Consider the following 25,373-nt stretch of genomic DNA (forward strand, 5'->3'; position numbering starts at 1 on the left):
CGTCATCACAAATTTGTGACTACTCCAACCATTCCCCTGATGTCAGCTTTTTATAACTTGATTCTTCTCACAAACACATGATGACTTGAAGTGTTTGAAGTGCATTGCTACCAAGTGCTACTAGAGTAGCCTCTCTTAGCACAGAAGTGACTTGGTCCTGTTTCATGGGAATCATAAAGAGACATCATTGCATGTTTGTAAATATAACCACAAATATCTCAACTGAGATGACTGGTGAACTGACAGTAAAGTAACACACTGCATTCAGGTGAAGACTTAACTTTTAGTTGCAACTTTTATTCACTGTAATCATACAGTTATAACTAGTTTGGAATCACTACTCAACTACATTGTATGCTAAACACTACCAAAAACATATTGCAATTTAAAGTTGCCATGTATTTGTTTCACCAGCAATTTTTTTGTTTGTTCCAGAGTGATTTTTGAGAAACAACATTCTATAAAATGGGAAGAGGCATCTTGGAGAATTCTGGGACATTGAAAGAATGATTGTTGTTGCTGTACAAAATTTCTGTTCCAGGTAGGGCCTTACATTAGTGTCGTTGTAGAGTAAACACAACTTTATGGGTTTCACCTAATTACCACAAAACTCTCCTCCACTTGTTGGGATCATGGGGTCACTGTAAGTCAAACCCCATCATTCAGACTGGTGAGATTATGGCAGAATTGGTGGTCAGGACCACTGGTTAACTGTCTTTCATTCTTAGTCTAGAAATAGTAAGGCATATGTAGCCCAAGTGTATGGTTTTATGTAAAATTATTAAACTTCTCGAGATAACATTGTTTTCTCTGTAATTAAACACAGTTTTATAAATCTGTGAAAAACTGAACATAAACATTTCTACCCCACTGGAACAATGGTAAGTCTATGGACTACAGTGCAAAATCAAACCCTTTCAGCCATGGGGGCCTTATATGTGATGGTCAATCCCACTATTCGTTGGTAAAAGAGTAGCCCATGAGTTGGTGGTAATGACTAACTGCCTTCCCTCTAGTCTTACACTGCTAAATTAGGGACAGCTAGCACAAATAGCCCTTGAGTAGTTTTGCACAAAATTAAAAACAAACAAACAAATCCTTTTGTGCAAAGATTCAGTCAAAAGCAATCAAAACACTATTTTTTAACACAGTATTGGACCTCGGACTACTCTGAGGGAAAAACTGAGAATATCCCAAGATGTTAGACACAAGTTTTAAATACCTGGTGTAGCCTACATTCTGGACTGTGGATCTGAATATTGTTGGTTTATGACACTTTGCCACATTATCTTTATTTGCAATTGGAAGTCCTAGATGCATTATAAGAATGAATCAACTTCTGCTATTCAATTAGAGTAGCCCAAGTGTTTATGGTGGGTATTGTTGGCTCACTTCCTATCTTTAAGGCTCATGTCTGTCAGTGTTAGTTCAAAATTACAGACAGCTAGTGAAGTTTAGCACTTGCACAGCATGTACCAGTTTTGAAACAAATAAATGCAAGTTTCAAATAGTATATAAGTTATCTACGTGTTACATAAAATAGGTTATCTTTGTTTTGAAAGTATTCAGAGTATTATTATAATAACTCCATTTTATTGAATGTTACTTACAAATAATTCTGATCAGCTGCTCTTGCACAGCTTGTCTGATGCCACCATATGACCTCTGGTGTGTACTCTGTGAAGTCAAATTCTGTTTAATAATTTTAAGCTTATGACTAATATTACGTATGGATCAAATACTGGATAAATTAAATAGTTATAGCAACAAAAGTGTTTAATCAACACATTGTTAATGAAACAAGTTTATTTATTATCAACATTAATGGTTTGTGTTAACTATAATTTTTAGATATTTTTGTAGTCATGAAACTGCTGTTAAATTGAAAGAACCTCTTCCATGACATATTTAGGGCTATTTTGTCTTGTTGTTGTCTTTTTGTTTTATCAAACATGGTCTACATTTATGAACAATAAATAAATAAAATTTCAGTAATGAGTTTACAGTTTATTCATAATTCTATTTTTATAGCCAAACCAAATTAGCTTTTCTATATATAACTCCAGTTTGTTTACATTACTAAGCAAGCATAATTTTGCCGATAAAGTGAGTGTCTTTAAACACAAGTAATATTGTTGCAATCACATTATAGCAGTGTTAACTAAAGTAAGGTTACCAGATGTCCTAATAAAACTGGAACTGTTCCAGTTTTTAGCCTTTTTTTTTGTGTCAAACATTAATGGTAAAGATATTAAATTGGCTCAGTTATTTGATACTTCGGTGTGAATTTGATATGTGTGGTTGATATTATATACCGCTTGATTAAAATTTATTTGTAGAATCACCTGGAAGAGCTATTCCCTTCCCAAATCTGATACATTTTTTAACCTAATCTGTCACTGGTAACCAGAAGAATTGATATTTAAAGATCTGCCCAACAGTGAAGAGAGAAAAATAAGTGACATGTCTCTTTGGAGTAAGTTAAAAATAACCATTTGAGTAAGTTAAAAATAACCTAGGCACATTTTTTTTACTTATTATTTTTTGACTTTAAAAACTGTTACAAATTGTGTTTGTGTTTTTAAAAATGTGATACAATAAACTACAAATTATTTATAAGATGTAAAAATTATATCATTGTAATTTAAACTGCTTCAGAACCATTGAAATGTTACTCTGTATGAAATAAGTCTCACTCTGGAAATCTGGTAACCCTAAACTAAAGTTATCTCCATGTCTCAATTTGCTAAAGAATTGCATCTACTTAAGACACCAATACAATTTTAACACCACTATTTGCTTTCAAAAAAAATAATTGTAAAAATTTGCTATATCTTATGGACTTCAACTCTGAATCAACATAAAGTGATAACTAAATTTTGTTATATGGCTACAATGCAATTGACTTCTTCAAACGCCTAAAAGTGGAGAGACATTGTAAACTAATAGACTTAAAAGTCATTATATAGATCGCCTAAACATGCTTCAATTTTCAGAACACCTTTTGTTAACACATTATAAGTGAACTGGTAAAAACTGGTGCTTGTCATAAATGCAAAAAATAAGAAAAAAAACACATTTAATTTCATTATTTTTAAATCGTTGTTAAAATTAGGCCTTCAGTTTTAGTTGATGAGAAAAATGATTTCAGTAAGCCTAGAATTATGCGTGAAAAATACGCGGTTTATATTGTTTTTTTATCACAAATGTTAGGCCTATTGCTGTTGTTTTAATTCGTATTAATAGGTACACTAATTCGTTTTAATAGAAGTTTTCATTTAAAAGAAAACAACAGTAAACGAAACCGTCTTATTTCAAAAACCACGATGAAAGTAATTTAACCAATACAGTTTGTAGCCAGTTGTATTTGATGCTACTGTTATTGAACTTTAGGGATAAACTTTCCACAGTATTTCTTATCGTAATTTCAATACTTCACTGAAAAGGAAAATGCTGTAATATTTAAACATTTTAACAACATATTCACAAATGCTATACTGTAACAAATATCAACAAGTGTATAAATAATATTATTATAATATACATAATAACTCTACCATGAAAATAATATCCACATTAGTAAAAATATCTTTTTCTCTCGTTTTCATCTCAGGCCAAATTTAGAACTTCTTACAAAGTACGATAAATACCCTAAACATTGTTTATACTTTCTGATAAAAATAATTTGCTGTAATTTGTAATTTATCGAAAATAGATTCAAAACTTGTTTCTAATCGAGTTGTTTTTGTACAGAAAAGAGCTGATATATACAAAAGAAAACTTTCTCATAAATATTACCTTAAATGGCTATAATCTTTTTAGTTTTAGGTACTAATTGAACACATTATCTAAAGCTTATTATATAAAAACTTAAAACATCTGTTTTCACTCAGTATGTTCTCTCTTGACATGGAGTTTTCAATTTTTATTGGACAAGAATAAATCTAGTAGCAGGAACCTGGGATAGTTGAATTATAAGAAAGACAACTTGTGATATTTTACTTTGTATTTACCCATGTACGCAGAAACATGAAAAGAGACTGTGTTGAATCAGAGGCAAAACTTGGTATGTTTTTGAGTAATGAAAATTGCATTGTAAAAACAGTTTTATGGTAAAATATTACCAGTTTATTAATAATTATTATTTTCGTTCACCCTAGCTCGTCAAACAAAATGTTAACTACTTGTGAAGGAGTGGATATAAGGAATTCGGCGTGTTTATTTTACAACTGCTGCTCATCAAATTTGTGACAAAATTGTACCGTAGCAGATATGGATTAAAGATTTATTTTAAACACTAGTTGTTATACAGAATAACTCATTTTTTGTTGATAAGAATAACAAATTAAGTGGAATTATTTACTGATAAAACCATCAGAAGGTAAAAAGAAACTAAAAATACTACAAGTAAAATCCTCAGACAACAGGATAGGATGGGGTGGGGGGCATAATCGGAAAGAATGCCGGGAAACTTACCATAAAAGGAAAATGAGAAATGGTAACGGTGAATAGAAGTTTAAACGTGAATAATTTAACTTTTGTTATTAAGTATGAAGTATTATTTACAGATTTATTAATTTTTTGATTTGATATTCTGGCTTACTAAAATATGACTTTTAATTTATTTGTTCTAAATCGGACACTTTGCTGAATCTTATTAAGTTTATTGCAAAAAAAACAACAACATTAACTAAATATGTAGTGCAAATAATCATGAAACATATAAACATACAATTAAATGACATTTGGGGATCGACAGAAAACACCGTCGGAATACAAACATTTCAGGTTCTGGTAGAAGTGAGACCCAAATTGGTTTGGGGTAAGGGAATATATATATTTCAACTTCACTGGCTGTACATGCTTAAAATATAAAAGAAAGAAAGTAGCAGGTGGTGGTACTCTAGCCCACAACGTCCTCCGTCCTCATATTTCACTGTAGCCAGATGTAGGAAGATTATTGCTCACACACACACAAAAAAAAAAAGAATCGAAATAATAAAAAAATAATTTCAATACCAGATATAAATGGAGGAAGACAGCGAAGATGCACCTAAAGTTAGCTGAATAGTTCATAATATGATCTTTGGACGTAAAACCCAAGATGTTAAGGTATTACTAAATTAAGCCTAACCATTATTATGCCTTTGTCTGGATCTTCAGGGATTCACACAGTAACGGGTCTTAAATAAGGAAGGCGATATAACTGCCACAATATTAATCTACCTATACAAGATATGAAACGTCCAATTACTTCCCCCACAATAAACTTTTCAAATGATTCTTTTATTGTATGTATTATAATTTCGTTCAAATCACTATTTTCAAATGTATATATAACTTTTTTATGTTTATTATAAAATAATTAAAATATTTAATTCATTCTCACCAAAACTATTAAAAAAACAGTTTATGTACTAATATATTATTGGACATTAAACATTTTACGTTTCTCCAAATGCTGGAAAACTTAAGATTGTAAGTGTACAATACGCTGTCTGACATTTGTTGGTACGTTACTGAACTTTGACAGAACACTTCTTGTCAGGTTTAATTTCTGTCTGACAATTCAATAACGTCTCTTTTGCATTGTGCACTTTCGCAAGCGTATTTTTGATATTCTAGCATCTGTTGACTAGAACATAGATATACAGAGAATCTCAACATACGACATTAATGACTTATTACATACTAACATTTTTCACGCAACAAAAAGTGACAAATTCGTTCGTATTTTCTTTTTCTCACGATTCTTGGTATATTTGTGAGATATTCCTAATTAATTTTTCTGGTGTAATAAATTGCGTAAACGGGAAATTATACACAACTGTTTATCTTTGTTATATTTCAACAAATTCATTACTATATCTATCTGTCTGGATCAATTTTCTAAACAAACTATAAATAAGTTTTACAAAAGAGCTTAGTACATATGTTCTTTTGTTATGAACTAATAAGCAGATTTATATTTACCATAACTCATGTTCCAAGTATATAATAAAAGTTATTTCAGGAAATTTCAAAATCTTTAAGAGTCCTTCGACTCTCAGTGGTATACTATGTCTGTAGCAGGTACTTTGGATTTAACGTAAAATTCTACGACACTGATTCTCAAATTTTTTTGTTCGTGGATCACTTGAACTCTTTGTATGTAATTTAATGCAGTGTTTATAAATATAATATGCTCAATACCATTTTCATTTATTACAAGAGCGCTACGATAATGCACACCACAACAACTGCACCTCTAACAAATGGATTGTACAAGCAACGTTCCGACCACTACTTTGTTTGTTGTATTTATCAAAAGGTGTAATAAGTTAGATGTAACGATTATTGAAACAAATAAAAGAAAAATGTTGTTGTCGGTCAAACCACCAAGAAGTTAGTTACAGAGATACATGTGTCTTTTCTTATTGCAAAGCCACATCAGGCAATCTGCTGTGTCCACCAAGGAAAATCGAACCCCTGATTTTAGCATTGTAAATGCGAAAACTTATCGCTGTCCAAGCGGAGGACACAGATATATATATATATATTTCAATATATAAACCACTGTTGATACAACGTTTTAGGCCCGGCATGGCCAAGCATGTTAAGGCGTTCGACTCGTAATCCGACGGGCGCGGGTTCGAATCCCGGTGGCACCAAACATGTCGCCCTTTCAGCCATGGAGGCGTTATAATGTGACAGTCAATTCCACTATTCGTTGGTAAAAGAGTAGCCCAAGAGTTGGCGGTGGGTAGTGATGAATAGCTGCCTTTCCTTTCAGTCTAACACTGCTAAGGGACGCCTAGCGTTTTAAGCAATGCCCTTCTTCAAGTATCACTAATTGAACAGTGATGAATTATTTGGAAATAATCACAAAGCTACACAAAGGGATATCTGTGTCGAAACCAGGTTTCTATACATGTATTATAGTTCAGAAAAAGAAGTTAGTAGATAGATACATGATTTACTTTATAAAATAAAATTAAAGCGAGAAATATTATAAGAAACTAATGTTAATTTAGCCCATTAGTGTGGAAAGTTCCCACGTAATTTATTAGTTTGACATACAACAACATTTTTCTTTCTGTTGTTTTTTATCAGCCTAGCAAGCTGTGGTACTGAGTGAAACGCGTCGTTAGCAATAGACATAGTGCAGTTCAAATATTGTTTATTATACGCCCCCTTTCGGGAAACCGTTAAAGAACTGTGTGAAGAAGGCGGTATTTAAAAATGCAATAAACCTAATGCTACTGTCTTATGATAAATATAATAAAAACTTAATTTGCAATTGTCTTCAGGTAAGTAATCTACTCACATCTGCTATCTTCTTGTTTACCAAAGCATACATTGTTCCGAGTGACCGTGTTTAACTAGCCTCTGGATCGGCCATATGTTACTGAAAAGGTTTTTGGTTTGGTTTAAATTTCGCCAAAAGCTGCACGGTTGCTATCTGCAATAGCCATCCCTAATTTAGCTGTGAAAAGCTAGAGGGAAGAGAGTTAATCATCACCACCCACCATCAACTAGTGGATTACTCTTTTTACCAATTAATATTACAATGGTAACGTACTTATTTGGACTGTAATTCTAACCCACGACCCTAAGATTGCGAGTCGAGCATCCTAACCACTTGGAATTTCAGGTTTACTGAAAAGGTAGCTCAGGCTTTTGCTATTGCTATAGTATCAAGATTTAGGTCTTGAAGACTTGGGAGGGTCTGGTGCTAGAGACCTCTTCTTCCTTTCTGTACTGTTTTAATTTTGGTTCTTTTGACTACGAATTTGACATGAAGGTCAGAGTAAATCGTACTTATACCGACCCCTTTCAAGTATTTACATTATTGTATTATTGTATTAAATATACTATGTCTTATATTTAGTATTACTGAATCCTCTACGTAGCAAACAGTTCAACATCTATTTACACATTTTATTACTAATACTAGTCGACAGTATTTTGCACAAAATCCCTCTCAGTGCTGTCGTGTAACTTAAAACTAATGTGAGTTTGTTGACCTAGTGTCAGGTGGTCTTAGTAAATTCGTATTTCTAATACGATTGTTAAGCGGTGAGATATACTTATGGCTGTTTTTATTATGTATGTGAAAGCGATCTAATTAGAATAGTAGGTCTATATTTTGCCATTTTTTGTAAAGTAATTTAGTGAATTATACAATAATTTATTAGTGATGATGGTCTGTATATTTGCATAATTGTATGTAAATGTGGATCAGGGGTATGTTGTGTGTTGTAATAAGTAGGGGTTTTGTATTGATTGGAATGTATTAGTATGTTTAGCTGCTATATTTATCCATACAGAGCATGTATATTCAATGATAGGGCATATGTAGGTTTTATATACTTTGATTATGTTTTCTGGTTAAGTTTCATTAATTTTGCTGGTTAGACTCCTTACATAATTCGAACGTTTCCAAACTTTTGTTAGTACATTATTAATATGTTTAACCCACGTTAAGTGAAGGTTAATCTTACAGATTTTGCTGATACTACGTTCTGGAGAAGTGTTTCATTCATGTATAGTTTCAGTTGTTTTTTTTTTTTTAGTTTTGTCAGTTTAGTAAATAATACTAATTGGTTTTGAGGGATGTTTGTTTTAATTTGATATTATAATTTGACAGTATTCCTAAGTATTTGTTAATTCAGTTTCTAGATTTATTGCTGCTATTGAGAGGTCCCTTGCTGGTTCAGCGGTAAGCGTACGGATTTACAACGCTAAAATCAGGGATTCGATTCCCCTCCGTGGATACAGCAGATAGCCCAATGTGGCATTGCTATAAGAAAACACAAACACATACTATTGAGGGTGTAGGGACACTTTGAAGGAGCTATGATGAATAACTTAAATTTGGATATTTGAAGGGCATATTGCTCACATACCTGATGAATAAGATAGGGCTAACTATCCCTCCTTGACGACACCTGCTTCTGAAGAGAATGATTCCAAAAATGAATCCCTAACATTTATTTTGCATTTTCTGTCTTTCAGGAAGTTTGAGAGCCAGTGAACAATTATTTCATGGGGTAGTATCATTTGTGACGGCCCGGCATGGCCAAGTGTGTTAAGGTGTTTGACTTGTAATCCGAGGGTCGCGGGTTCGAATCCCGGTCGCACCAAACATGCTCGCCCTTTCAGCCGTGGGGGCGTTATCATGTTACGGCCAATCTCACTATTCGTTGGTAAAAGAGTAGCCCAAGAGTTGGCAATGTGTGGTGATGACTAGCTGCCTTCCCTCTCGTCTTACACTGCTAAATTAGAGACGGCTAGCACAGATAGCCCTCGAGTAGCTTTGTGCGAAATCAAAACAAACAAACCATTTGTGACACACCAAACCTTAGATCGTTGTGCCACACTGTGTCCAGTGCTATCTCAACATTGAGAAAGCATATGACAGTACATTCGTTCTTAAAACAAACTATGATTGTTCCTGTTAAACCTAACTAAGCAATCAGTTGTCTATTTAAATTTTCTAAAACCATTCTTGGATATCAGATATTTTTTGAAGTGATCCCCAGGAATGTGGGGAGTCTATCGCTAATTATATTAATTCTTCTTTTTATAATTTTCCCTACACACCCGCTCAGGATGGTCGTGTAGTAATTGTTTTGTGTGTGTGTTTTTTCAATACCGCTGTGTATGTTGCATTTTGCTTGTGGTGTTAGTAATAGTGGTTGTCTCGCTAAAATCCAGTTTTTTTCCCAGTGGTAGACATAGCACAAACATCCCTTTGTGTTGCTTTGCTCCAAAACAAACCAAAAATTAAAAACTTTCCTAGAAAAAAAGCGTGAGTCATAAACTACAATAGTATTATTGGTGAAACTAAAGTTAAAGCTTTTTGTGTATGTATGTAAGAGCGTGTTAAAAGAAAACATTTTTATCTGTTATATAAACAGTTATTGCATGCCTTACTAAAAAAACTCACGTCACGTCACTGTTTACACTTAAAGCCTAAATTTTAAACTCTTTTCTACAGTCCAACTTAGTTAATTTTTGCTAGTACACTTCAACTCTCATTTCGGCGCGTTCGATACTAAGCGTCATCATCATTGAAATAACATTGCAGTTCAACCGACTACATCAAAAACAACAACAACAAAAAATCTCTCTTTGCATGTCTAATAAGCCTACTTAAAAAAACATTTCAGTGATATGTTAATTATCCTGTAATCGGTTTAAATATGGCAGCGCAACTAATAACGTCATATTCCAAAAGCAAACTCAAGGCTATAAATACAAAATATAGAAAGAACATGACACCTGCGAGGCCATTGTTCATCCTCCACTTGAAGCAGGCTATGGATGCTATAACAAAGAGTAACATGCAAAACAGAAGAGAAATGGAACAAGCCATCCCGGAACTGCTGACATGAACTGGACCGAAGATCATGGTTGCTAGAAACCACGGCAGTGGAAGACTAGAACAAAAAAAAAATGTTTTCAGTAAATTAAGAATACGAATAAAAGGTTAAAATAGAACAATAAGTTATATACATATTTTCATACCTAAGGAATTTTAGTTAGCTTACCTGATATATTTGAAAAAGGGAAAGTCCTCCAACTCCAACTCCACTTTCCTTGTTACAATTCTAATATTCTGACACATTTTGGATGCATTACCTAGTGTAGTGTAAGCGATTACGAAGAGATATTTCCAAGTCGTTTACAATACAATTCAAAACCTGACTGGATATAGTGAATGTTGCTGATTTGTATCATAAAGCGATTATTAATATTTGATATGACTCAACTTACAACAACTTAAATCAACAAAAAGTACAACAAATGCCCATTGCTCAATCAGCGATTTCCTCAGGCCTAAAGCGCGAGAGCTCAGGTAACGTTAATAAATTCCCGAATCTGCTTGTAACAGCGAAATACTGAGCTAATAAAGATATGCTGTGGAGATATGTCATTATTTTATTTATCTTAATGTGATAAGTTTTATGCTGCATGGAACAGAATAGAACAAATTGTAAATTTGATCATTACCCAAGGTTTACAATAGTAGTGTGAAACTAAGATTACAATATCGGTATAAATTAGGCTTAATTTGTCTTACAATAGCAGTATAGAATTAGCCTTAACTAGGTTTATAGTATTGGTATGGAATTACGTTTACAATAGCTCTATTGGATTAATTTTACAATATAGGTGTAAATTAGACTTCCAATAGCAGTATAGAAATAGTTTTACAATATCGGTATAAATTAGACTTCCAATGTAGGTATCAATTAGGCTTGGTTAGGTTTACGGTATCGGTATAGAATTAGGCCTGTAGTATCGACATAGGATTAGTTTTACAGTATCAGTGTAAGGGTCTGTAATAGGGAACAGTCTTAAACTAATGAAATGCCAAAACCCCATTGACTACAAATTACAATGTTGAAAAATTTTCTCATTTAATATAACAGGAAAAACATAGTGATAGCTTATCAATAGAATTCCTAAAAAAACTCCAAATTCCCTTATGTCATTGCAACAACCAGCCATGCCAATGACATTTATGAAAAAAAGAAGAAAAGGTATATAGCCTGGCGCCACAGCGCCTGACTAGGGTGGTCCGGGGCATGCCCCCCCCCGGGAAATTTTTAAAAAATGGATGCTATTTGGTGTGAGTTGGTGCAATCTGGGACATAATTTCTTTATGTTTTTTGACATTGCAATGTTGGAAAAGTACACAATATATATCATATAAAATAACAAAAGGAAATTAAAAGACTAAATCAAACTTATAAAAACTATAACTTTCATTTACAGTTTTTAGCAGATTGATTTATTCTTTTAATTTGCATTCCTTTTTTAGAAGATATATCAAAATATCTAAAATTAACAAATAAAATAAAAAGTAAATAAATGAAATTTAAGATTGTTTATTTGCTATCTATTCAGTTTAATTTTTTTCTAAATCAAAATATATTAGTAATATGAGATAATAAAGCCAAAATAACTCAATATTTCAAATACAAATCATTTCATTATTATCCTTTTTGTCATCAATGACATCATCATCATCAACTACAGGTATGCTGCCAATTAAATGTTTTACAGTCATTGCCAATAACTACTTCTCTGCTGCATATATTCCATACAATTTTCAAATCACATAAAATTACTCTTTTGACTAATCATGACTACCTACAGTTCAAATTGTTCATCTATGCAATCTTGTCATTATACTACTGGTACCTTAATGTCAGTGAATTTTCCATTCTTTCACAAATTGACAATACAAACTAAAACAGCATATGAAGGAAAGCTATGACATTGCTTAAAATTTCAACTACTGATATGGTTCAATATTAAACTACTGATATCAGTGATATGCCTCAGAAATTAAATTTTGTACAGTCACTGACATCAACTACTGCTCTGCTGCATGTATTCCATTAAAATTACTGTACATGACTACCTACAGTAAAACTTGTTCATCTATACAATCTTGTCAGTAAATTACTGGTACCTCAATATCGGTATATTTTTCATTCTTTCACAATACAAACTGAAACAGCAAATCAAGGAAAACTTTGACATTGCTTCAAAATAAAATTAATGATATGCTTTAAAATAAACCACTGGCACTGTATGCTGCAGATAATAATAAAATGTTTTTCAGTCACTGATATCAACTTCTGCTCTGCTGCATAAATTACAGTCAAATTTCAAATCACTTAATTTCCTTTAATCAATCTTGGCTACTTTCCTCTTTTTCGAGGCAAGGGTTTCCAGTGCTCTCTTCCGAGCTTTTTTTCTCTCCTTCTCTGAATGGGCAGCTCTCTGTGCCTCTGCGGCTTTCTGGACTTTTTTCGTTAGCCAAGGTGGCTGGGCCAGATTTCACAGAACCATAGGCCTCAAGCCTTTCTGCCCTTTTCTTCTGATTCTCCCTCAGCTTTGAGGTATACTTTGAAGCTGCTGATCTAATGTCCTTACACATTCTCTTGTCTACAGGATCAAAATGAACATCTTTCCTTTTAAACATTTCAATCGCTGTTGTTTCTTTGGAGCGTAGAGAATATTTTATCGTCTGGTATGCACACGATACCAGACCACGAGACCTGCAACGAGACGAAACGAGACTGCCTCCAAGATGGCGGTCAGATTATTTTTTTTCTGCAACAAACATTGAAAAAATACGATTTCTCCTCAAAAACCACCTACCCGGCCCCCAAATCGCTCATATTTTCTCCTCGAATTTACACGAATCTCGTGGGTGATCGTTGGCCGTTTGAAAACCGCGGAAATCCGCGTTTCAGCGGAAAAATGGCGCGCATGAACAACAAAAACAGTTGTACAATCTAAGAATGGACGACTCGTAATGAAAGGCTGGGAATACCATAGAAACAGAATCATCAGAGATAAATAACAAATGAAAACTACTATCCTAAAATTCCCAACAGAAACCTCTAATACATTTTTTTTGTAATAAAAAGAATAGCTAGTGCATATTTTCTGCTTGGGTCTTCTACTTATTCGATTATAAATACTGGTAAGTTGATTAAGATAGAGGAAACTAAGGGAAAATAGAAATGAGCTTAAACAAAACACTATTCCTCCACAGGGAAGTATGCAAGTGTGATCATGTCCACTAACTGTAGTGCAAGAGTTAAATGTATAACACAATTCAATGTCGCCAGTTTCTTTGAGAAACGAATTGGACGCTTTAGCTTCTGTGAGGAAGACTAGTCCAGCTGTCAAACATTCCACACAAACGTCGAGTAATATAAAGAACAGCTTTCGATGGTACATGCCTAAAAGCTAAACATTCTGCACCAAAGTCAAGCAATGCAAAAAATATCTTTCTGTGAAACATGTCTGAAAGCCAAACAAAGTCAATTGACACAAAAATAGCTTTCCACGGAAGATTCCTGAAATCCGATATTACACATCAAAGCCATGTTATATAAAATATAACTCTACAAAGGACATTTTTGACATTACAATAAAGTTTCAAAGTTGGTCTGTTTTTATGTGTTTTTTCCTTCTTGCCAAAATGAAAATTAATTACGATTCTAAGAATATTGGAATTCATATGTTGTTGTTGTTTTAAATCTTAGCTAATTGTATTGGTTTTAGAGTAAGTAATATGTAGTCTGTTCTGAATAGTGCATGAAAATACTTTTTGACAAACGAGCGACCTTTATATTTAGATTGTGACGAATTTACTATTATATATCGATTTTAATGTCACTGTTTGTTTAAGTTTATATTTAAAAATGTACACAACTCACGCTGACAAATGTGTATTGCGAAATTCCCACCAATTCACCAAAGTTGTTGAAAATTCTCGAATATAAGAATCAACAATATATGTGTGTAGGTAAACATCGGTGTATAATCAGTATTGTTGTGCATACTGAAATTTCTAGAAATTCTTTTCACACACCTATAAATATAACCAATACAAAGCACCAAGAAACAGTATATATTTTTGGTTTGCTACAGTTGGTATACTATAAGAACATTTATAGATTTTGAACATTACAAATTATTTTATTTCAGTAGATTCACATTCCACATTAGTATTTTTTTTACGAAAGCATAATATAAATTTATCGGTGGAAAACTCGACGAAGAATGCAGAGCTAGGTGGCTTCCTGTTAAAATAATTCTACAAATATAAACTTAAAATTAAGTCGCTCATCGTGAGCTCTAGATAAGATATTTAGCCCAAGACCGTAAAGAACACTCAATACTTTTTATAAATTTGTACAACTTGTGGATATAGATCATCATTTGTAATAACCGTTAGTGTAAAGTATGTTATTATTTGTATGTTAAAATATATTTGTATTGATTGTTTGTTTGTTTTGAATTTCGCGCAAAGCTACACGAGGGCTATCTGCGCTAGCCGTCCCTAATTTAGCAGTGTAAGACTAGAGGGAAGGCAGCTAGTCATCACCACCCACCGCTAACTCTTGGGATACTCTTTTACCAACGAATAGTGGGATTGACCGACACGTTATAATGCTCCCACGGCTGAAAGGGCGAGCATGTTTGGTGCAACGGGGATTCGAACCCGTAACCCTCGGATTACGAGTCGAACGCCTTAACCCACCTGGTCATGCCGGGCCTATTTTTATGGAAGAGGAAAGATTGTGTATCAATCTTGTTGGCAAGTATCATAAGTTTGAAACATATCGACATCCAGCGGTAGGTGGTGACGACTAGCTGCCTTTCCTCTAGTCTTACACTGCTAAATTAGGGACGGCTAGCGCAGGTAGCCCTTATGTAGCTTTGCACGATAATTCAAAACAAACAAATAATCTTTATGGTTGAATCTGAGGCCCGACATGACCAGGTGGGTTAAGGCGTTCGACCCGTAATCCGAGGGTCGTAGGTTCGAATCCCCGTTGCATCAAACATGCTCGCCCTTTCAGCCGTGGGGGCGTTATAACGTTACGGTCAACCCCACTATTCTTTGGTAAAAGAGTAGCCCAAGAGTTGGCGGTGGGTGGTGATGACTAGCTGCCTTCCCTCTAGTCTTACACTGCTAAATTAGGGACGGCTAGCACAGATAGCCCTCGAGTAGCTTTGTGGGAAATTCAAGAACAAACAAACAAGTATACGGTATTTATTATATACCGGTAATGTTTTGAATAATTAAAATTATGAAACAACTTTTGTGTTTTTCGATACACATTGATTAATAATTTACTGAATATTCTTGTGATCTCCCTGGGTTCTTTATAAACTGGCAGCGAAACTGTATTTTCATTTACAATTTTCTATGAAGAGACCCCACCAATGGCATTGCGGTATGTCTGCAAATTCATACCCCTAGAAACCGGGTTTCGATAGCCGTGGTGGGCAATAGAATATTTAGGTAGGGGCTAGAGAGGGCTCAGCCCCAGGGTTCATGGTATTAATGGGGGATTATTGTTAATTTTGTTCTATGTAAAATTACATGAGCTGTAGAGCCCATAAAAATTATTAGCCGACACAATCTTAAATTCACTACTGGACTGGTGGGCAGAACACAGATAGCCCATTGTATAGCCTTGTGCTTAATTTCCAAACAAACCTCGAAGAAAACTTACCCAACAGCTACATCAAATATATTGCTTCCAATTGAACTGGAAACTGCCATGTCTCCAAATCCTTTCCGCGCTACCAGTACGCTTGTAATTAAATCTGGAATACTTGTGCCCGCAGCCAGGAAAGTCAAGCCCATAACCTGGAAAACAAACAGAAAAACCAGTATGTCCTGAGGTTAAGTAATAGCCCTACATAGTTGCTCAAAGAAAGACCATGTTAAGACCTCTTCTTAAGTTTGAATATTTAATGGCTAACACTATTTAAATTATTCGCCCGAGACATTTTGTTATTATACAGTAACAGCAGCGGTTTAAAGAGTTGGTTTATGTGATTTACCCCACCGTTGCGTGTAGGAATGGGAAAAAACGATTCTGAATTCGTCTTTCGAAACCAGATTTTCCTTTTGTCCTTATGTGCACACACGGGTTGATATTGATTAGTTAAGTTTTCTTCACGGAGTATATTGTACTCTAGTTCACAGGTATCACACAAATTCTATGGTGGTTCTAACCTCGTTCGGTATTCCAGCTGTTTCACCAGTGAGAGAAGCCCACCAAACCATCAAGTACGAGAAAAAGGCTATCCACAAAATACTGCCAACAAAAGAACCGACGAACCACTTTCGTTTTCCCTTAAAAAATTAAAGAAAATATACTTTAATATTCCACGTCTGCTATTCAAAGTAAGAAAGACGTGCGGTAGAATCCTGCTTTAATGCGATAGGTAGAGTAAAAAAAAAAATTATGTTTAGTGGCATAGCTTTTGTATTCTGGTAGTATAGACGATAAAAATGTTTTTAAAGACTGCTTTAATTAAGGGCAAAGCTGTACAATGGGCTACCTGTGCTGTACCAACCACAGGTTTATGACGTTTTAAATCCGCAGACTAACCACTGTGTCAAAGTTGTTGTTATTTCGAATTAAGCACAAAGCTACTCAATGGGCTATCTGTGCTCTGCCCACCACGGGTATCGAAACCAGGTTTCTAGCGTTGTAAGTCCGCAGACATACCGACGAGCCACTGGGGGGCTATGTGCCAATGAAGGGGGGATTTTGAAAATAGCAAGAATGGTATTTGTGCACACTTGTCAATTTAAATTTTGAACTTGTATTCGCGTTATAGCAGGGATTACATTGTGATATGTTTCCCCGTCTTGTATTTGCGTTATAGCGGGGATTACATTGTGATATGTTCCCCCGTCTTGTATTTGCGTTATAGCGGGGATAACATTGTGATATGTTCCCCGTCTTGTATTCGCGTTATAGCGGGATTACATTGTGATATGTTCCCCGTCTTGTATTTGCGTTATAGCGGGGATTACATTGTGATATGTTCCCCCGTCTTGTATTTGCGTTATAGCGGGAATTACATTGTGATATGTTCCCCCGTCTTGTATTCGCGTTATAAATTTTCGAATTTACAACACTAAAATCAGGGATTCGATTCCTCTCGGTGGGCATAGCAGATAGCCCGATGCGGCTTCGCTATAAGAAAACACACATACAAACAGAAGCCAAAACTTAATTCTAAGACTCTTTACTTTGCATTAGAGTTCAGATGTGACTGACTTAGCCAACAACATTACTTCTCTATAGCCCCAACCCAAATAGAAACCTTAATAACAACTGTTATCTCCCGAAACCCAAATTCCTTTCATACCTGTTAACAGAGATCGGGTACTGTCTCTACTGCAAGATGATCGAAACACATCAGAAAAATTACTTAACAGAACGCAGTGGTATTTATGGCAACATCTTGAACGAGTGTTAATTAAGTTCTAGAAATACCAGTATTCTTAAAGCCGTAAATGATGCTCCTGATTGAACTTTTATCTAAAAAAAAAATTGTTTTACTTATTACGTTAGAGGCAAGTAAAGCATAAATACTGTTAGTAAAAAAAAACTAAAAAACGAAAAACAAACATGGTAATAATAAATTATAATTTCAGAATAGTATTAGGTGTGTGTGTGTTTTCTTCTAGTAAACCCACGTTGGGCTATCTGCGGAGCCCACCGACGGGAATCCAACCCCTGATTTTAGCGTTGTAAATCCGTAGACTTACCGCTGTACTAGCGGCGGGGGGGGGGTAAATTGGCTGTGTTTGTGTTTTCTTATAGCAAAGCCACATCGAGCTATCTGCGGAGCCCACCAACGGGAATCCAACCCCTGATTTTAGCGTTGTAAATTCGTAGACATACCGCTGTTCTAGAGAGGCGCAACATTATTCGAGAACAATAATAGGCTGCAGAAAGAAAAACAAAAACATTAACGCTTCTTTGCCGAACTCCGAAACAAGATTACGCCCTCTACATTACGACTAGTTCTACAGCTTCTTCCAGTCAGTTAAACTACATATATCTAGACACATTTCTCAGTTTTCACACCTCTTTTCGTACATCAGGTAACGTTAGCCACAACGGAATAATGATCGGTGCAAGGAGAACATAGTTTAACCTCTTCTGCCAGGTGTCGGGCCAGGACATATCAATTGGAGTATCAGTGTGGTCATCTTGCCCCGAAATTATTATTTGTTGTGATTCCTAGAAAATACAATCGACAGAATACAGTTAGAGCAAAAGTTATAGTCAAATGGAAGTATATTGCATGGTTTATGATTGTATCCTCGAGTTAAGTTCCTAATTTTAGAGATACCTATTTGGAAAATATGGTTCCTAAATGTTCTTCTTTTTTAAGGTTTTAAGTATCGGTGTCTTAGTCTCAAACACGTTTTATGCTTTCTTGAATAAATTTAGATTTGAAATACGAAACAAACCACTTGACGCCCTTGTTATTTTATAACAGTCTTCATAGCAGTTGAGGATTAAGCACAGATCTATAATAATTAAATAAAACAACTCTTCTCCAATGAAGCATGTCAAATTACTAATACATATAAATTATTCAGACTTATGCTTTATGCTGCTTTTGGTAAGGTACTGTTTTCATTAATAAAAATGTTATTTTAAAGTCCACATAAAGTTCCCGTAATTCTGTAGTTTTCCCTTCTAAGAGTTTTTAAATGTTATACCCTTTATTTCTGTAATAAATGTAATCATTTATGTGAAAGAGTTTGGTCCGGAATGCCCAGGTGGTTAGGGCGCTCTATTCGTAATCTGAAGGTCGCGGGTTCGAATCCTCTCCACCAAAATATACTCGTCCTTTCAGCAGTTGGAGCGTTATAAGTCACGGTCAATCCCACTATTCGTTGGTAAAAACAGTAGCCCAAGAGTTGGCGGTGGGTAGTGATGACTATCTGCCTTTCCTCTAGGATCATAATGGTTAATTAGGGATGGTTAACGCAGATATCCCTCGTGTAGCTTTGCGCAAAATTAAAAAAAAAAAAAGTTTTATAAGCACGTGAAAGGCATATCACGTGTCATAGTGCACTTCTATTAAGCCTAATCGGCTTTTCTACGTAGTGTAAAGAAAATTGTTTGTTTGTCTTTTGTTTGTTTGTTTTAATTTAGCGCAAAGCTACACGAGGGCCATCTGTGCTAGCCGTCCCTAATTTAGCAGTGTAAGACTAGAGGGAAGGCAGCTAGTCATCACCGTTCACCGCCAACTCTTGGGCTACTATTTTTACCAACGAATAGTGGGATTGACGGTCACATTATAACGCCCCCACGGGTGAAAGGGCGAGCATGTTTGGAGCGACGGGGTAAAGAAAATTAATCTTTAGCCATAAATTATATAAATACTTGAATTAATTAAAACTGCTTATAACTGGTACTTAAAACAGGTACAAAGTAATTTGCCATAATAACATCAATTAACTTGGTGACATAAAGATAATAAAATCATTGTGATGTTCCTATTGTTACGTCAAGACAGAAATTGAATTTATTACTGGAAGTAGATATGGTATTCGATAAAATGATTACATTACGTTAACTATGTTTTCATGTAGTAGTTAGGCTTTTCCAATTCATTGGGTCACTTGATTATGTTGCATTGAATACAATTTTTTAAACATTTTATTACCTTTTGTAAAATAAAACGTTTTTTTTTTTAATTTAGCGCAAAGCTACACGAGGGCTATCTGTGGTACCCGTCCCTAATTTAGCAGTGTAAAACTAGAGGAAAGGCAGCTAGTCATCACTACCCACCGCCAACTCTTGGGCCACTCTTTTACCAACGAATAATAGGATCGATCGTGACTTGTAACGCTCCCACTGGTGAAAGTACCAGCATTTTTGGTGTGACGAGGATTCAAACCTACGAGCCTGAGATTACGAATTGAGCACCTTAACTACCTGGCCATGTCGGGCTGAAATAAAACGTGTTTTCTTAAATGAAGTATCAGAAACTTTATAAAGGATTTTTGAACTTTTTTTTTTTTATTCTTTATAGTGATGAAAAAGAAATCTGCATCATACGCAAATATATTTTTCAAATACTTTGTTTTGATGCTGTGCCTCTGAATTTTCACTTTGTTATATCTTAAATCTAAATATCGGCCCGGCATGGCCAAGTGTGTTAAGGCGTTCCACTCGTAATCCGAGGGTCGCAGGTTCGAATTCCGGTCACACCAAACATGCTCGCCCTTTCAGCCGAGGGGGCGTTATAATGTGACGGTCAATCCCACTAGTTGGCGGTGGGTGGTGATGACTAGCTGCCTTCCCTCTAGTCTTACACTGCTAAATTATGGACGGCTAGCACAGATAGCCCTCGAATAGCTTTGCACGAAATTAAAAAAAAACAAAAAAAAAACAAATCTAAATAATTAGGTCATACGTTATTTCTCACGGTTACTTTCCTCATTCTAAATACCTTTTCAAGGTTATTACAACTATTCAGCGGTCGAAGATATGTGGCTCGACATTGCCAGGTAGGTTAAGGCGTTCGACTCGTAATCTGAGGGACGCGGGTTCGAATCCCGGTCGCACCAAACATGCTCGCCCTTTCAGCCGTGGGGGCGTTATAATGTGACTATTCGTTGGTAAAAGAGTAGCCCAAGATTTGGCGGTGGATGGTGATGACTAGCTGCCTTCCCTGTCTTACACTGTTAGATTAGGGACGGTTAGCGCAGGTAACCCTCGTGTAGCTTTGCGCGAAATTCCAAAAAAATAACCAAAACCAAGATATGTTGATTTTTTACTTATTCATTCATGAAGTTCACAGATCAGGTACAATAGTGGTGGCCTTATTAGGCACATGCGAACCATATACTTGCACTAGGCCTCGCTCTTTTAGTCAGAGGTCTGGCAATTGAATAATGAATTTTTACATTTACATTGATTTTTTTTTATCTTTGGCCTTTAGATTTTTTATTTTACAAATTTGCTTCTAGTGACTATTACTATTTTATAATTTGTTTGTAGTTAAGCACAAAGTTACGTAATAGGATATCTGTGCCCTGCCCACCACAGATATCGAAACCCGGTTTCAAGCGTTATAATTCCGCGACATACAATTGTGCTACTAGGAGAACTTTTTTATTTTTTGCAGTTTAATACTGCACTAGCCAAACTAAAGTGAGTAGCAACGTTTGATCAGTGATAGAGAATTGACGCTTGCTCAGTTGTCACATGTGACGTCTTCTTTTTTTTAGTGGACTTTTATATGCACCAGCTTAAAGTTTGCTTTTCCGTCCATTAGTAGCTGCGAGGAAAAGAAAGATGAAAAAATGAGTTTAAAATACTCATTTAGTCTATATTCTATAACCTTTTAACAAAGCGCCATTACATATGAAACAGGCTTTTTACTGACGTCATAGGCGGTTCAATAACTGTGATACAGCGCCTCCTTGAATTACAAGCAATCGTTTAATGCAGTGGGCACAATAAAAGAAACGTGTAAGGACGTCAATAAACAATTGTTTTTTAACTGATTAGATAGTGAATCAAAGGCAAGATATTTGACACAATTGTTGTTAATTGATAAAATTGGCTCTTACAATACTCATAAAACCAGTATATAGTTATTACCAGGTGTAAGAACAGTAGACATTGTGTCGTATTCGATACATTTTTATACTTACTATCGATAAAATCTAGGCCTAACTACTCTAATATTATTAGTAATGGTGGCCTTGTGTTTTGTTGATTTTTGACAGCTACCAGGCCTTCTTTCTGTGAGTCTATCACTTTAGATAAACAGTGGATATTATTTATATGTCACCTGTCTTCAAAGAGTTTACTACTGCGCCAAAGGTTGGCAATATGTAATTACCACTGTATCAGTATAATTCTCTTAATATTATCCTCTATCGACACGTGACTGGGAACTATTGTCTGTCATGCAAGATTGTTATAATTCAGGAAAAACAAAACACCCAGAAAACATGTAGTCATTGTTGATATATCACAAGCTTAATCTTTTTATGTGTGTTACGGCCTTTAAAGAAACTTTACACATTGTGAAGTATTTTTTTGTTCTTGATTTTTTTAATTTTAGGTCTAGCAGATTTGTATAGGGGGCGGAAAATACAGGTTAATAAAGGCTTCAAAATCTGTATTAATTGTTTGTAGTACCGCTTACTTAAAAAAGTCAAATTCCAACATAACCATACATCTACCAAATGGCTGTGAGGTAGAATATCACAATAACTTATAAGCTAGTATTATCCTAAGACTGTTCAATTAGTTCTTTATTTTAATTTTGTAAATAGGTTTATTAAAACACTTAGACTAAATTAACCATTGGAGCAGCAGAAGGTTCGATGGACGGTGCATGTCCAGGATCGGCTGTATCGATGTTTTCGGCCACTTTTTCTTGATGGTGGATTTTGTCGTCTGCGTTTATACTTGTATGATTTCTTTGCCCCAGGTCACTGACAGAATTATCTGTTATTGACGTGAGGGAGTTCAGTTTGATGTCATTCTAGAACATAGGACAAGCTTATAAGGTATCAGAATTCTTGGTAGAGGTTTAAATTTTGTTTAGATATATTCGCCTTACAAAGCTTTATAGGAATTAAATAATGTTAGTAGTTTGCTATTGGAGCATATAACAAGGCATTAACCGAGTAAATCATGTTGTGATTGAATTATTATCTTGTAATAACACACAGATATTTATTATCACATTTTTTGTTGTTGTACTCTTCAAGTTTATGGTAGAAAAACAAATCACTGTACAACAACGTCTCTAATATTAGGCCTCGAGGTAGTATATTATTACTATTAGTAATTACTGTGCTGTGAATATTAGGCCTAAAACTGTCATATGTATTCAGACAAGTATTTTATCCGTTGAAAATTAAATGTAAGTAGCAGATAATCCAGCTAAATATTTTATGTTAATTTAAGGTACCTCTTGAAAATTGTGTTTCTGACAATTTTAGCTGGTGGTCAATTAAAGTTCGTTTTTTTTTGTGGTGTCGTTTAAAGTTGAACCATTTATTACGTTTTTAACATGATGAAGAAAAAAAACGCTTCTCTTAAAGTGGAAACACCGGTGAAATTCACATCGAGTTTAAGCATAAACAGTAATAAATAGTAATTAATTTAATATATTAGCCACTAGTTGATTTATAGAAAATAATATCTGTAACCAGTGTCACTTTAGTTTGTTTTCACGGATTATGAGAATATAGCTTACGTCAAAAATAAAATAGTTTGCAAAAGACGTAAAAAATTCTGAGTGTGAATGGATTTAATTATTAGTTTTAATTTCTGTTTAATTATTCACGAATAGTTTTTCTGTCTAACATTTTTTTCAAATGATATATTTCCAATTAATTATTATTTTTACATTAGCTATTTTGCTACACGAATACATCGTTGCGTGGAAGTTATAAAATCTTACCTTCTTAATCTGGACGGCGTTTCTCTGAGATTCTGTATTTTCGTCAGAAGGCGCTGTTTTTAAATCTGGAGCGGTCACGTTATTTTGAACATCTGCTGAAGCAACTGCATTGGAGATGGATTTGATTTCTTTACACATACATTTAGCAGAATTCTCGCAGTTTGGTGAGGTCGAGCAAACCGAGCAATATTTTTCAGTTGGTGGTGTTATATGAGCGACTATAGCTCCATTCTGGAGTTCGCTAGAGTTTGATTTCGTGGCATCGAGAAGAACTCGTAGAGAAGCGATTGCGTGAAGCTGAGAAGCGTTTTCGTCTAATTTGCCTTCAAGAAAGAACAAAATATATAATTATTCAGAAAAAAACATTCATTTTTTAATCCTAAATGAAAGATACGTGATTTTTAAGCGAAAAATTGCTTTTTTATGTGATAAAAATTCTCGAATAGCCAGAGACAGCGCTGGCCTTTTCCCGATGAAGGGGCTATAGTGGGCTAGACAAAACGAATTGAGGGTTACAACCTATATCTTTTGGGCACACGTATTGTGGTACTTAGAAAGCGAACCGATTTTAACAGTAAGCACTGTTTGATCGATGCGAGGGGTACTGTAGAGAATTAAGGTGAAGTGTGGGATAGTTTCAATCTAAAAGCATCCCATTTTCCGTTACCTCTGCGAATAGGTACTTTTTAGGATTGGTCAGTTGAGCCAGCAGATGCTATAAAATGTCTATAATTATAAAAACAGCTTCAAGTGAGTAAGTTCATCTAGGAGTCATACAACGAAATATTTGTTTATGGACAACACTAGTGCCAAAAAGAGAAAAAATATATCTTAAAAAGGTACCAGTAACAGATGTCTTAGTGTGTGTGTTTTTTTTTTATAGCAAAGCCGCATCAGACTATCTGCGGAGCCCAGCGAGGGGGATCGAACCCCTGATTATTACGTTGTAAATCCGTAAACTTACCGCTGCATCAATAATTGGTGTTCGAAAGAAACTGAAAACGTTCAGTATTTAGCATTTAACGAAACATAGCAAAACATTACAAAACTTTCAAAGTAATATTAAGACGTCGAGTCTGTGAAATTTCAAGGTTTGGAAGCTAACATGGATTCTTTCAAAATTTGAGTTATCTTCTTGATAGAATAGGTCAACATTATTGGGAAAGGTAAAGTATAATATTAAACAATTGTATCCCAAGAACCTTTTAATATAAGTTTCTGACTCATTTTTAAAATGATAAATCACATTTTGTTTCACGTGCAATATTAATTTATTGTAAGTTCTAGTGTCAGTGAATTTCGAAAGCTCGAGTCTTGTATGAACTCCACTTCAGTCCTGTTCTTTTTGGCATATAAAACTTTTTTCATTATACAGCAGATGGTAGCACCAGTATTACTAGAGATATATGTATAATGCAGAAATGTGCAATTATTAAATTAATCGTTTGAATTCTGGAAAAGCGCACACTTACTGGCCAATTTTGTCGGATAATCGAGATATTGTGTGCTTTACGTATACCTTAATATCAGAATAAATTAATTTAAAACTTTTGTGTGAAGCTTTATTATTTATGAATCAATAT

At 34.7% G+C, this 25,373-nt stretch overlaps 1 protein-coding gene across 3 annotated transcripts in view; it reads right to left on the minus strand.

Annotated features, from left to right (window-relative positions):
• Positions 1 to 295: 295 nt before the first annotated feature.
• The window catches only part of LOC143246912 (sodium/potassium/calcium exchanger Nckx30C-like), a 28,018-nt gene continuing 2,940 nt past the window's right edge, over positions 296 to 25,373 (minus strand). The window contains exons 2-8 of one of the 3 annotated variants that reach the window (XM_076494181.1): positions 23,791 to 24,113; positions 22,681 to 22,863; positions 18,426 to 18,581; positions 16,553 to 16,672; positions 16,044 to 16,180; positions 10,267 to 10,424; positions 296 to 729 (exon numbers count right to left, since the gene is read on the minus strand). In XM_076494181.1, the coding sequence (XP_076350296.1) occupies positions 725 to 729; positions 10,267 to 10,424; positions 16,044 to 16,180; positions 16,553 to 16,672; positions 18,426 to 18,581; positions 22,681 to 22,863; positions 23,791 to 24,113 (1,082 nt within the window). In that variant the 3' untranslated portion in view covers positions 296 to 724. Of the gene's footprint in view, positions 730 to 1,975; positions 10,425 to 16,043; positions 16,181 to 16,552; positions 16,673 to 18,425; positions 18,582 to 22,680; positions 22,864 to 23,790; positions 24,114 to 25,373 lie in introns of those variants that run through there. The other 2 variants (XM_076494180.1, XM_076494182.1) reach the window with 2 other exon arrangements.

The sequence above is a fragment of the Tachypleus tridentatus genome, chromosome 3 (genome assembly GCF_004210375.1).
Source record: "Tachypleus tridentatus isolate NWPU-2018 chromosome 3, ASM421037v1, whole genome shotgun sequence".
NCBI lineage: Eukaryota > Metazoa > Arthropoda > Merostomata > Xiphosura > Limulidae > Tachypleus > Tachypleus tridentatus.